Below are 14596 nucleotides of genomic sequence, written 5' to 3' on the forward strand. Positions count from 1 at the left end.
TGAAATGTCTGCACCCTTGGTCATGGAATAACCTTCACAACACATACAGTATGATGATTTGGTCTCCCTGGGGGAGTTCAGCGCTCTGATTAAGAAGAGTGCAATTGCTATTCCTAAAATGGATTTTATATCTATTGTCAATTGTGTTTGGTGACATTCTGTATTTTATTTTTGTAACCTTGTAATGGTGTGCTATATTAGCCAGGTCTTCCTTGAAAACGATTTTAATAACCTGGTTAAATGAAAACAAAAATGCACAAAGGGCTACATTTAGTCAATAACTGGTAAGAATAGTTCAAATATTGGATCAATTCACAGTGTATTAGGGGTATGAGTTCTTTGACTGAAATATATGTGACTTGAGCAAACCTTTTATAAAAAGGTTCAAGGAAAAGTAATATACACCAACATGTGTCATGTAAAAGATCAATTTTAATCAAAAAAATTGTAATCCTTAACAAGAACACTAAACATGAATTCCTCTTTGATAATGATGTGAACAAAACAGACTTCGGACTCCACTGTGCGATCAGGATGTAGACAATTCTTTGCAAATACTCAACTGGAACCTGCTGCATTATTTCAGCTTTTCTGTCCTTTGATTACTAATTTCAATTGCCAGTGCATATTATTTTTATTGCATAATATGACACATTCCTGTGTGACATCTTTTCTAAATGGAACAACACCATTTACAACTTATTTATAAAAGCATCATGATCACAGGCTGAAATCTTAGATCGTATTGTAAGAATTCAACATTTTAACTATCTCAGTGCTATTTGAATTATCAATGCCAAATATTGTTACAGTTTTGTGTTTCCATATCCAGCCCTTTTTCACTGTCTTAACTATACATACAAATACAGGTTGTATAAAATGTCATACTGGACTGTATGTCGTGATGAAAATGCCAATGTGAGTCATTTGAAATACAACCAACAGTGGGAATCACAGACAAGACAACAGTAAACACTGTAATCCATGTTCTTACAGGAGCTGCTGATGGACTCATCTCCTCAGTGCTGAGGCGGCCTCCTCCATAGCTGCTGCTGCCTTTTGCAGTTCCTTTCGTTTCCTTTCTAACGCTGTAAAACAATACGCTGTCGTTTAGAAATCATAATTTTACATGATTAACAAGGGCAATGCTGAATTTGTAAATGTAGTTCAGAGCTTATACTGTAGATCTGAATCTTGAATAACATTACAACATCTTAAAAACAAAGTTACGTATATTAAAAACTGAAGTTGTACTTTACACTGCTCTAAAGTGTTCAATATTTAAAAAATATATACCGGTAATCACATGAATAAATTGTGGAACATATACTAATGAAACTGAATTTGTAAAATCAGAAATTATCAAAACTTAACTAACAAAATCATAGTATGGTATGTTAAAAAAGGTCATAGTATAGTAGGCTATAAGTCATAAAAGTCATAGCATAGTATGTCATAAAAAGCCATAGTACAGTATATCATAACAGCCAAAAAAAGCCCCCAAAAACAGAGTATATCATGAAAAGCCATAAAAAGTCATAGTATAGGCTGTCATGAAAAAGTCATAGTATGTAAAAAAACATAAAAAGTCATAGTATAGGCTGTCATGAAAAAGTCATAGTATGTAAAAAAACATAAAAAAGTCATAGTATAGTATGTGCAAAAAGTTAAAAAGTCATAGTATAGTATGTTGAAAAAAGTCACAAAAAAGTCATAGTATAACATGTCGAAAAGTCATAGAATAGTATATCATAAAAAAGGCATACAGGTTGTCTATTTTAAAAATATTAGTTGTGCTTTATGTGGTTGACGTTGGCTGGTGATGGCATGTTGCATCAAGATTAGGAAATCAAATAGCCAGTCTTCTGCCAACACTGTCATCATGCCACTGTGCAGGCATCGGACGGTGAGCTGGGTGGCCTCCGTCAGTTTCCAACAGGACTTTGGGTGCTGTGGTGTCCTTTCACTGAGATGTGGCTGGATCCTGGTGTGCCGGTGCCATTCAACCCGGAGACTCTTTTTCTGTGCCGATATGACGGCCACATTCTGCTTCATGATGAATTATGCACAAGTTGAAGAAGCTGATAGGATAACATTTCACTGGAATTGTATGTGACAAATAAAATTGATTTATTGATGAGTCATTGTATGAGTCAAAAAGACATAGTACAGTATGTCAAAAAAAAGTAGAAAAAAGGTAATTGTATAGTATGTGGAAAAAAAGTCATAGTATATGTTGAAAAGAGAAAAAAAAATACTCTAGTATGTCGAAAAGAGTAAAAAAAAAGTCATAGTATAGAATGTTGAAAAAAGTCATAGTATAGTATGTGGAAAAAACGTCGAAAAAAAGTAATAGTATGGTATGTGGAAAAAAAGTCATAGTATCAACAAAATTAACAAGTCTGGTATAGTGTGTCCAAAAAAGTAAAAAAAAAAAAAAGTCTTAGTATAGTAGGTCATGAAAAGCCATAACAAGTCATAGTGTAGTATGTGGAAAAAAAGTCATAGTATAGTTATGTCGAAAAAGAGCAAAAAAAGTAATACTATATTAGTATGTCAAAAAGAGTTAAAAAAAAAAAAGTCATAGTATAGTATGTCGAAAAAAGTCAAACAAGTCTAGTATAGTGTGTCCAAAAAAGTAAAAAAAAAGTCATAGTATAGTATGTTGAAATAAGTCATTAAAAAGTCAAAGTATAGTATTTCGAAAAAAGTCATACAGGTGTCATAAAAAGCCATAAAAAGTCATAGTATAGTATGCTGAAAAAAGTCATAGTATAGCGTGTCGGAAAAAGTAAAATAATCATAATTTAGTATGTCAAAAAGCGTTTAAAAAAAAGTCATATAGTATGTGGAAAAAAGTTATAGAAAATTCATAATATAGTATATCATAAAAAAAGGCATACAGGTTGTCTATTTTAAAAATATTAGTTGTGCTTTATGTGGTTGACGTTGGCTGGTGATGGCATGTTGCATCAAGATTAGGAAATCAAATAGCCAGTCTTCTGCCAACACTGTCATCATGCCACTGTGCAGGCATCGGACGGTGAGCTGGGTGGCCTCCGTCAGTTTCCAACAGGACTTTGGGTGCTGTGGTGTCCTTTCACTGAGATGTGGCTGGATCCTGGTGTGCCGGTGCCATTCAACCCGGAGACTCTTTTTCTGTGCCGATATGACGGCCACATTCTGCTTCATGATGAATTATGCACAAGTTGAAGAAGCTGATAGGATAACATTTCACTGGAATTGTATGTGACAAATAAAATTGATTTATTGATGAGTCATTGTATGAGTCAAAAAGACAGTACAGTATGTCATAAAAAGCAAAAAAAAAAAAAAAGCCATAGTATAGTATGTTAAAACAAGTCATAGTATAGTATGTGGAAAAATTAGAAAAAAGTAATTGTATAGTATGTGGAAAAAAGTAGAAAAAAGTCATAGTATAGTATGTCGAAAAGAGAAAAAAAAAATACTCTAGTATGTCGAAAAGAGTAAAAAAAAAGTCATAGTATAGAATGTTGAAATAAATCGAACAAGTCTAGTATAGGATCACGGAAAGCGTAAAACAAAAAGTTATAGTAAAGTATGTCGAAAAAAGTCACAAAAATGTCATAGTATAGTATGTTGAAAAAAGTAAAAAAAAAAAAAGTCATAATACAGTAAATTGAAAAAAGTAAAACAAAAAGTCATAGTGTAGTATGTCAAAAAAAGTCACAGTATAGTATGTCATAAAAGCCATAAAAAAGTAAAGGGCAGTGGCCTAGAGGTTAAAGAAGCAAGCTTGTGACAGGGAGGTTGTCAGTTCAATCCTCAGACTGACAGGATAAAATCTGAGCAGCACTTGTCCCTCCCTCATTACCACCACTAAGGTGCCCTTGAGCAAGGCCCTTAACCCAACCGCTCCAGTGGAGCTGCTCAGTGGCCAGCAGATCAGACTGTGGTTGTAATGGACAGCTTCTAGATATGAATGTGCATTGCAAATGAGAATTTGTTCTCATTTGCTTGTTTACCTGGATAAATAAAATAAAAAATGTACAGTATGTCATAAAAAGTCATCAAAAACTAATAGTATAGCATGTCATAAAAAAGTAATAGTATAGTATGTCATAAAACGTCATAGTATAGTATGTCCAAAAAAGTAAAAAAAAAAAAAAGTCATTAGTGTAGTATGTTAGAAAAGGTCGTACAAAAGTCAGTATAGTATAGTATGTTGAAAAGAGTAAAAAAAGTCATAGTATGTTGAAAAAAAACGTTATAATATAGTATGTCGAAAAAAGTCATAGTATAGTATGTTGAAAAAAGTAAAAAAAACTCAATACAGTAAATCGAAAAAAGTAAAACAAAAAGTCATAGTGTAGTATGTTGAAAAAAGTCACAGTATAGTATGTCATAAAAACCATAAAAAGTCATAGTATAGTACGTCATGAAAAAGTCATTAAAAAATCCATAAAAAAGTCAGTATAGTATGTCATAAATAGTCATAGTATAGTATGTCATGAAAAGCCATAACAAGTCATAGTAAAAAGTCATAGTCCCTTTTCTGTCAGCAATGTATGATAAGCAGACTATCTGGCTGCTAGTTTAATGTTAGACTCAATATGATCCTAACTCAAGTTGTTTTCATATCACAGGACAGATGAGGTGGAGCTGCTTCAAAACAGAGGGTGAGACAGGGAAGCAGTAGCAGCACAACGTTGCAGGTAGGTTATGTGCTGTATGAAGGGCCTGGTGATTTTGATTTGTTGATGATAAAAGATGTACATGAGAAGTAGTGAATACAGTTTTGATATTATCAAGTTAAATGTTCTTCCAAATGTTTTTCTTGAAGGAACCAATTTTAGGTAAAAGGGATATAGGGAGAGCTAGAATAAAATGCATCCTTATTGTCCACCAGGGTGGAAATGTGTCAAGTTGATCAATACCCTGTCCTCTACCTGTAATAGATAGAAAATAAACCAGTTCAACAATGGTAACCAGTTTTGCTATATTTCTTTGTTGACTCAAATGTATGCTCTATTGGATTTTGTTTTTAACCATTTGTAAACTAAACCCTGTCTCATCTACCATGATTTGTTGGTGTGACTTCTTTTGCAATGTCTTCACCATTCATATTTATACAAACAATGCAGTTAAATATGGTTACATTGCTTACAAGAATACCATATTGTTTACAAGAGGCACAGATTTTTTTATAGATCTAGCCTCTTATTTTTGCTCTCAAAGTGCACCAGATGGATGCTTTTAACTTTCAAATATACATTTTCTTCGGGGGGGGGGGGGGGGGGCATACCCCCCGACCCCCGTAGGGTTGGAGGTCCACCGTATACTTCTCACCTGTTTTACCCCTGATTAGATGGCGTGCCTGCAGTGTAAATTAAATCTATTATTTAAATTTGATTAACACACAAAACATTAACATTTTTGCCTTTATAAAATGATTCTCTCAAGTCTTGGTGATCAGCCCCTACATTATACAATTAGACATCTATTTCTTATACATACTATTGTACTATTCTTTCTTGCAGAATTTATCAATTAATTGATCAACTTAATTTTTTCCTGGATTTTGTATCACCATAGTCCATATAGATGTATGTTAAAATGCAGGAAATGGGTTTCAAATCGAAAAAGAAATTCTGGCAGAGGTCCCCCCCACTTCTCAAACCAAAGTTACACCCTTGCATAGTATAGTATGTCATAAAAAGTCATAAGAAAAGTCATAAAAAATCATTGTATAGTATGTCATGAAAAGTCATAAAAAGTCATAGTACAGTATGTCATAAATAGTCATAGTATAGTATGTCCTAAAAGCCATAAAAAGTCATAGTACAGTATGTCATAAATAGTCATAGTATAGTATGTCCTAAAAGCCATAAAAACGTCATAGTACAGTACTTCATAAAAACTCATAAAAAACTAATAGTATAGCATGTCAAAAAAGTCATAGTATAGTATGTCATAAAAAGTCATAGTATACTATGTCATAAAAATGTCATAGTATAGTATGTCATGAAAAAGTCATAGTATAGTATGTCCTGAAAAGTCATAGTATAGTATTGTGGTGACCCACAATATTAAGACATTCACTGGAGACTGCGGCTCCTTTAAGTAGGGAGCTCACTGGGAAGAGGGGGCGTTGTTGGGACACTACTTCAGGCTATGTGTAGATTGTGAGTAGGTCGGTGTAAACTGGAAGTGTAACCTGAAGCTGTAAGCTGTTGATAAAGAGTGAGAGTAAACAGACTCAACTGAATTTAACTTCATAAAAAGTCAGTATATGTCATAAAAAGCCATAAAAAACACATAGTATATAGTATGTCGTGAAAAGTAAAAAAACGTCATACGTAGTATTTCATAAAAACTCATAATATAGTCATATATAGTATGTCATAAAAAGCCATAAAAAGCCATAAACAAGTCATAGAATACTATGTCATAAAAAGTCATAGTATATGTCATAAAAGTCATAGTATAGTGTCATTGAAAAAGTCATAGTATATAGTATGTCATGAAAAGTCATAAAATGTCTTAGTATAGTAAATCATAAGTCATAAAAAGTCATAGTATAGTATGTCATAAAACATTATAGTATGTCATAAAAAAGTCATATAAAAGTCATAGTATAGTATGCCATAACAACAGTCATTAAAAGTGTCATAGTATACTTCACCATCCTTCTGCTTGGCCACAAGCTCTGCCAGTTTCCTAGAAGCCATCATCGCTGTTAGTGCAATATCACAATCTGTGGAAAGAACAGAAAGAGCTTTATAGTCCAGTGTTTGAAACATAAATAATGGTGAGACAGCGATGCTGTACACAGTAACTTGTATCCTCCCTCACCCTCCTGGCTGGCCTGGTCTGCCTGGATTCTGCTGGAGATATCGTTCATCTCATTAATGAAACCAGTAAAGATGGCCTGTGTGCATCCTGCCACGTTGCAGTTTTTCCAGAAGCTGGTGGAGTAGGTGCTCGGCTCTGGGTAGGAGGTAAGGGAAGGGGAGGACAGGAGGGATACACAAATTGGTCCAGGTGGAGCTGGAGAAATGGCTGAGCTGGTGCATGGAGGTGAGTGGGTAACACTGCGAGATTTGGAGTGGTCAGGAGAAGAAGGGGGTCTAGCAGAGCTGTGCTTTGGGACAGACCCTGAGCAAGAAGCTGAAGAGGTGCTCTGTAGCTGACGCTGTTCAATTGTTACATAGATAATACTGTTGCTAAAAATTAAGAAACCTAATAATTTATCTACCTTGTATATACACTGTATAACCACAATCACTATCTAAAGTCTTGATCCTCCTTATATGGGCTGAACTGGAGTGCATCACTTCAATATCAGATAAAAGGACCCTGAACAAACTGCTCAACATTTTGGACAATGACTGTCATCCACTCCACAGCACTATCACAAAGCAGAAGAGCATGATCAGCTCAAGTCTACGCACACTGCCATGCACAACTGACCGACTGAGAAAGTAATTTGTTCCCAGGGCCATACAACTCTACAATGCTTCACAAAAGGGAAGAAGAGAGAAAGACTTCTCTGCATAGTCTGTCTGCCTCTCCTCCCTCTCCAACACTTCCACTACCTCCTATAACAATAGTTATGTAGTGACTGTCCACTGGCCTACTGTTTACCGCTTACACTGTTTACACTGTTTACTGGCTATATTAGCCCATATGCACAACCCCTCCCTCCCTCCTTCCCCCAACCTGGACTGAGGTCTAACTTAATACTGAACAATGGCTGTAGCCCTATTACTTCAAACCTCTAATATTGACTGTTGATTTGTGTCTATCCTACTGTCTACTTTATTCCTTTATAATGCCCATATTTAATACTGTATTTTTTTAAACTTTATCCTCGCACTGCTATATAGTTTTTATATTACTATGTCTACATTCCTTGCACTATTGGACTTATTTGCACTACCACCATGACACACACTCTCATAGAGCACCTTACCATAGAGAACCTTACCTGCCCTGTCACTGCAAGCGTCTCATGCTTATACATCCCTTAGTACATTCATGTGGATTTTTTATTTATCTTTTCTTTTATTGTCCATATTATTCATGTGGATTATTATTATTTTTTTGTTTTTGTTATTTGTTATTTTATCATCCTGTTTATGATGTATGTGTATGTTGTGTGTGATGTCTTTAAGCTACTGGGACCTTGAATTTCCCCTTGGGGATCAATAAAGTATCTATCCATCTATCCATCTATCCATCTATCTATCTATCTATCTATTAATCTTATCCAACCGCATGTGAAATATGTGTGAATACATTAAAGGTGCAGTAGGTAAGACTTATAAAACTAACTTTGTGTCATATTTGCTGAAACTGACCCTATGTCCGAGTAGAACTACATGAAGCAGGTAATTAAAAAAATAATCCAGTTCCTCTGGCTTCACCTACAGCCTGTAGTGCGATTTGCAAAAATCCACCGCTCCCTGTTCAGATGCACCAATCATGGCCGGGGGGGTGTCTAACTGTGTGTCAATCACTGCTCATGCACACGCATTCATTCTCCCTTGTGGGGGGAGGGAGGAGGGGCTTAGGAGAATGTTTTGGGCTTTAGCAGAAAGGGGGGAGGGACTGAGAAGTTGTTGATGTTCAATTTTTTTGGCTAAGTCCTGGATCTTCACAATCCTACCTACAGCACCTTTAAACTTTACCTTCATCTTCCTTCTGTGCCTCTGTCTTCAACAAAACCACAGCGGGAAGTGAAGTTGGTGCAGTCTGAGTTGAGGCTGTCACTAAACGTGGCTGAGACACAGGAAGCAGCAGACTCTCTGATTCAGCATCCTGAGGGGAAGCAAACACATTACAGATGAGTTAATACTGTTCTGCAAGTCGCGGTGATATACCATTTCTCAATCACATATAAAAAGGATATAGATTCTAAGATTAAATATCCCACAGAGGCAGATTAATTCAAATTAGCTTTAAGAAACCATGAGTTAACGTTGTGAAGACCAAATCTACAGGACTAAATGAGAAATTAGAAGAAATGTTCAATAGAGATTAAAGTAATAATAATTTATAGCTGTTATGTAAAAAACAGACAGACGCACTTTGAAGGAAAGACAATATGTAACGACTCACTGAATGTATGACTGTTTCATCTTCTTCTTTATTGTCATCTTTGTTCTCTTCCTCCAGGTGATTTCCTATAGGAGACAGCAGGAGTTTGCAAACCATTTGTTTATTATGTCTTAGTCACATATTATATATACATTGAATCTGCTGTGGCAGCCTACCTGAGGCGGACCCAGTGGGACTCTCATTGTCTTTTCTGTGAGTGGAGGACATTAAACTATTATGCTTTACTGTTATTTGTATACTGACTGACCACACAACTAAAGAAACTGAACATCTGAATGCAATCCAATAAAACATCCCTGTAATGAAAACTATTATTTAGTTTTAAATAATAATAATACATTTTATTTATATAGCACTTTACATGGTACTCAAAGACACTTTACAGTAAAACCAGCACTTATAGCACATTAAAAACAGATAAGCAATAAAACCAAGGACGGGAGTTCTGAAGGACAGGAGTGATGTGATCACGGGAACGGGTGTGTGTGTGAGGAGACGGGCAGCAGAGTTCGGGATGTATTGGAGTTTATTTAAGGCCTTTGCACATGAACTATAGAGGATGATGTTGTAGTAGTCAATTCTGGAAGTGATTAAGGCGTGAATCAAAGTTTCGACGGCAGAGAAGGTGAGTGATGGGCGGAGATGGGCAATGTTTTTGAGGTGAAAGAAGGCAGTTCTGGTTATTTGGTTGATGTGGTTTTCAAAAGTGAGTAGGGTTGCATTATATTGACAAAATGTGATATTGCGATATCGATTATGAATATTGCGATATCGATATTAATTTCGATATTTTTAAACATATGTAAAATTACAAAAGTTACGGGAAAACGCATCAAATTAGATTCATAACAAACAAGGTTTATTTCAACTGATGGTCGTATTGGACTGGTACAACATGAATAAATAAATAACGACCATGTCTACAGAACAGGACATGTTTTACTGGTTGTACAGTAGGGGCGCAAGATATATTGACTCAATATCGTTATCGCAATATATCGAAAGTGTCGAAATAAGTATGCAATATTTTGTTTATTTTGCGTCCCGTCCGTTGGCTGTGTGACTTAGTTGTGTTTGATTTAGAGCCCGCTTGAAACGCTATAATGATCATGTTTCATTGGCCAGTTACCGTGCCACTTGCACATGTTAGTGCACGTCAGCGCACGGATCCACTACGTGACAAACTCTATGGAGCGTACCACGTTTGTGCATATTTCGACAGAGTGACAGTGTAAGTGAAGAAATTGATAGAGACAACAAAACAGAACGAATCAGAGAAGCGAAAGAAAAGTTGTGTCCTGTTCTCTTTATATATTTATTTATTTTATACTGTACAACCAGTAAAACATGTCCTGTTCTGTAGACATGGTCGTTATTTATTTATTCATGTTGTACCAGTCCAATACGACCATCAGATGAAATAAACCTTGTGTTTGTTATGAATCTAATTTGATGCGTTTTCCCGTAACTTTTGTAATTTTACATATGTTTAAAAATATCAAAATGAATATCGATATCGCAATATCACATTTTGTCAATATCGTGCAACCCTATTGTACAGTATAAAATATATAAATAAAGAGAACAGGACACAACTTTTCTTTCGCTTCTCTGATTCGTTCTGTTTAGTTGTCTATCAATTTCTTCACTTACACTGTCACTGTCGAAATATGCAGACACGTGGTACGCTCCATAGAGTTTGTCATGTAGTGGATCCGTGCACTGACGTGCACTAACATGTGCAAGTGGCACGGTAACTGGCCAATGAAACATGATCATTATAGCGTTTCAAGCGGGCTCTAAATCAAACACAACTAAGTCACACAGCCAACGGACGGTACACAGCGCTCCACAAAATAAACAAAATAGTGCATACTTATTTCGACACTTTCAGTATATTGCGATAACGATATTGAGTCGATATATCTTGCACCCCTAGATATAATATTGCGCAACGTGATATTGCGATAACGATATTGAGTCAATATATGTTGCACCCCTAAAAGTGAGGTTGCTGTTGAAGATGACTCCCAGGTTACGGATGTGTGAGGATGGAGACGGGGCGGAGTTGTTGACATTGAGACTGAAGTTATGGGTGTTCTTTGTGAGGGATTTCGGGCCGATGATGATCAAGTTGGATTTATTGTAGTTGAGTTGGAGGAAGTTGGTTTGCGTCAGTTTTGCATAGTTGTTGACTCTGAGGTGATAATTAAACTGGTCATGCTAGAGGCTGTAGTTTGTGGTGGTGTTATATTAGATTGAATTTAATGTAACATGAAGGACTGCAACTATAATAATGTGCAATAGATCATTCATCAAAAGTGTTCGTTTAGTTTATAATATGTAAAAAACAAGAAATTAAAAAAAAGCTAAAATACCGATCACAAGTTCCGAAGGCATAAGATGACGTCTTTAGATTGCTTGTTTTGTCCAAATAAGAGTACAATCCCAAAGATATACGATTGACAATATAATTTGAAAAACAAAACATCCTAACATCTAAAAAGCTGAAAACAGCAAATACTTTTTTCTTGATTAAATCACATAAACAATAATTTGACTAATTGATAAATTGACTAATTGTTTCATTACTAATAGTGAGGTGTGTGTGATATTTATGTTCCTTCATGTACAGTAAAAAAGCAGCTTCAGCAAGGTCACGCAATGTATGCTGCACATTGTAAATATCCTAAAAATAAAGAGCTTTGATCTCACCTGATCAACTGACGCACAGTCGAGAATAGGGGAAAAATAAACAAAGAAGAAAAATTAATTTCAGTTTATTGAACATCCTCAACCTCTAATGATGATGTTACTGAGTAATAATCAAAGATTAGACTTACCTGGGGCTCTGGAACAGAGTTGGCACTTTCATCTAAATCCATCTCTAAAGGGGCAAATATTGCCATTTCTGGATCAAGTACATTATCACCTGTAGAAGATTGAAAATTGAATACATCTGTATGTTAACCGTTTCAAACAAGACTAAATAGGTTACATTCGCTCATGTATTTTAAGTGGGTTAACCTGAATTGGAATCATCCGATACGATCCTTTTACAGCCTTTAGATTTACGTTTAGAGGGGGTCTCCTCCTGTCTGTGACAGAGGAGAGAGGACAGCCATTATAACAATTTTAACTGTTACACTCTATAAACAGTTTATGGAACGCAAAAACGGATGGGGCTACATGAAACAAAAGGAGGGAGGTAATTGAAAAGAAAATAAATTGTCAATCAATGATTGGCAAATCACAAATATTGCAAATTTGATTTAAATTGTCCACCGCTAAAAAAAAAAGGTCAAGATATAAGGTTTCTTGGAAAGACAACCAAGACGCCTGCACACTGTCCATCACTTGTACTCACTTCATTTCTCAGACCTTCATCAGGCAGAAGTTCATATAGACAAACAGCACCATACATATAAAGGCTATAGGCTCTCACTCGCCTCACAGCCTGCTGGTATTAGTCTTGGCAGCTGTGGCAACAGCCACATGAATCAAAAACAACACACATTCGACGTTCTGTGTGTGTGTGTCGCGTTAGGTCACGGCAGTTTCCTGTGGCATTTCTGCAATGGAAAAAGGAGGACAGGGGAACCGCGGCCGAGTCGAGTCGAGCCGAGCCGGATAGAGCTGGTACTAGCGCCATTAGAGGGCTTAGTACAATAAATTCATTCAGCATTCAGACAATGGTTTTTGCTCTGCTATGCATTGTCAGCTCTAAGACCTTATATTGACAGGTGTGTCCCGAAACATCCCGAAGATGATCAAGAAAAATGGGACGCACCTGAGCTAAATTTCAAGTGTTACAGCAAAGGCTCTGAATACTTGTGAAAAAGTGAAGGAGTCTGAATACTTTCTGAATGCACTTATTTATATTTTTTTTCTTGTATTTTTTCCTTGTTGATATGATTTGGATTATTATGCTTCTTTTCATTTTAAATTGCCTTTAGTGTCTTTTGAAGACTACAGGCTACACTGGGTAATACTCATTTGTAAAATAAATAAATAAAAGAATTCTTATCTAATGTTGACCTGAATTTGTATGCAGTGTTGGCGTCCTCTGATTAGTGGATTTTTCCCAGTGAGAGCCTGTAGCCTATATATGCTATATGTCTGGTGCTGTTTGTCTATATGTACTTTGCCTGATAAAGGTCTGAGGACTGAAAGTGAGTACAAGACATTGTGCAGGATTCTTTGTTTCCTTTCTAAGTCAAGAGTTTTTGATCCTGTGGCCAGGTTGGCTCAGTTGGTAGAGCAGGCGCACATTTACATAGAGGTTTATGCCTTGACACAGAGGTCCAGGGTTTGAGTCCGACCTGTGACGATTTCCTGCATGTCTCCCCCTCTCTCTCCCCTTTCTCACCTAGCTGTCCTGTCCATTAAAGGCGGAAAAGCCCAAAAAAAAATAAAGAGTGTTTTATCCTACGCACCCGCCACTAAAACTTTATGGTGTGCAAAAACAGTTTTAAAATTGCAAGCAAAAGGTATAAGGTACCAGAAGATCAAAATAATACATTTGTAATACAAATAATAATTGCTGAAAGCATGCCATGCAATAACTTTACACAAATGTTTAAAAACATTGAAACTTGAAGAACAGCAAAATCCAGCATGCAAATGGTCACACACTTACTTGTAAGTGGAATTCAATCGTCTCTGTTTCAAAAGCAAAAGCAGAATGATTAAAATTACTGAATCCTTCTGAAATTAAATAGAATTAAAAAGCTTTATTTAAAGTGACTATGAATAATGTGTGTACTTTGGAAGATGAACGCGCCACACTGCTGGATGAGTTGGAGTCACTGCTGTACACGGATGGTTGTCCGGCAGCTGTAGAACCACCTGTCAAGAAGAAAAACATTTCATTTACTGTAATACTAAGAAAACTTAAACTTAAAACACATGACAAACGTGCGCTATGAGCTGGACTCACCGTTGATGTTCCTCCTATGAGATGCAGGAGGATGTTTGTCACAACATAACCTAAAAACACACATGCCTGGTTGTTACAACATGATGATGTTAAGGGCAGATTTGAAACATATAAATGTTTAGTTATAGGCTTACAAAGAAAGATGTTTGGAAATGTGAACATACTTACATAACAATGCTAGAAGATGAACTTTCCAAGCTGATATTTCCTTCTGCCTTCTCACAGGCAAGGCAATATTTCTGAAATTGAAAATGCTACTTTGTTACCTGCTGAACAAAGTTTGTGGCCGGATAAAACCTTTCTGTCTTTGTTTTCGATACCATTTACTTCTAGAAATAAATACAGAAGTGTAAAGAAAAATGGTTCTATATTGATAAATACTAAAATCATAACATCACTGCATCATTAACACAGCCAGCCACTGAGGTTTATTTTGAGTCCCATATACACGATTCTGCTGCCGTAAAGACTCACTAGGGCACAAAATGTGTATTAATCCACCCCTGAAAATAGACCCCAATATATGCACTATGTCCTCCTGCTTGAGTGAAG

General features: G+C 36.0%; 1 protein-coding gene across 4 annotated transcripts in view; it reads right to left on the bottom strand.

Moving 5' to 3' along the window:
• Window positions 1–14596, bottom strand: part of phf11 (PHD finger protein 11) — a 30018-nt gene that overhangs the window by 13517 nt on the left and 1905 nt on the right. The window contains exons 6-18 of one of the 4 annotated variants that reach the window (XR_004104031.2): window positions 14213–14283; window positions 14045–14094; window positions 13871–13953; window positions 13745–13767; window positions 12133–12209; window positions 11949–12037; window positions 11821–11828; window positions 9261–9295; window positions 9106–9170; window positions 8676–8805; window positions 6838–6972; window positions 6668–6739; window positions 960–1088 (exon numbers count right to left, since the gene is read on the bottom strand). Coding sequence is in view for 3 of the 4 variants with exons in the window: in XM_031293941.2 (XP_031149801.1) it covers window positions 1012–1088; window positions 6668–6739; window positions 6838–6972; window positions 8676–8805; window positions 9106–9170; window positions 9261–9295; window positions 11821–11828; window positions 11949–12037; window positions 12133–12209; window positions 13745–13767; window positions 13871–13953; window positions 14045–14094; window positions 14213–14283 (915 nt within the window). In the remaining variant the exon portion in view is untranslated. Of the gene's footprint in view, window positions 1–355; window positions 1089–6667; window positions 6740–6837; window positions 6973–8675; window positions 8806–9105; window positions 9171–9260; window positions 9296–11820; window positions 11829–11948; window positions 12038–12132; window positions 12210–13744; window positions 13768–13870; window positions 13954–14044; window positions 14095–14212; window positions 14284–14596 lie in introns of those variants that run through there. The other 3 variants (XM_031293953.2, XM_031293941.2, XM_031293962.2) reach the window with 3 other exon arrangements.

The sequence above is a fragment of the Sander lucioperca genome, chromosome 8 (assembly GCF_008315115.2).
Source record: "Sander lucioperca isolate FBNREF2018 chromosome 8, SLUC_FBN_1.2, whole genome shotgun sequence".
In the NCBI taxonomy this organism is placed as follows: Eukaryota; Metazoa; Chordata; class Actinopteri; order Perciformes; family Percidae; genus Sander; species Sander lucioperca.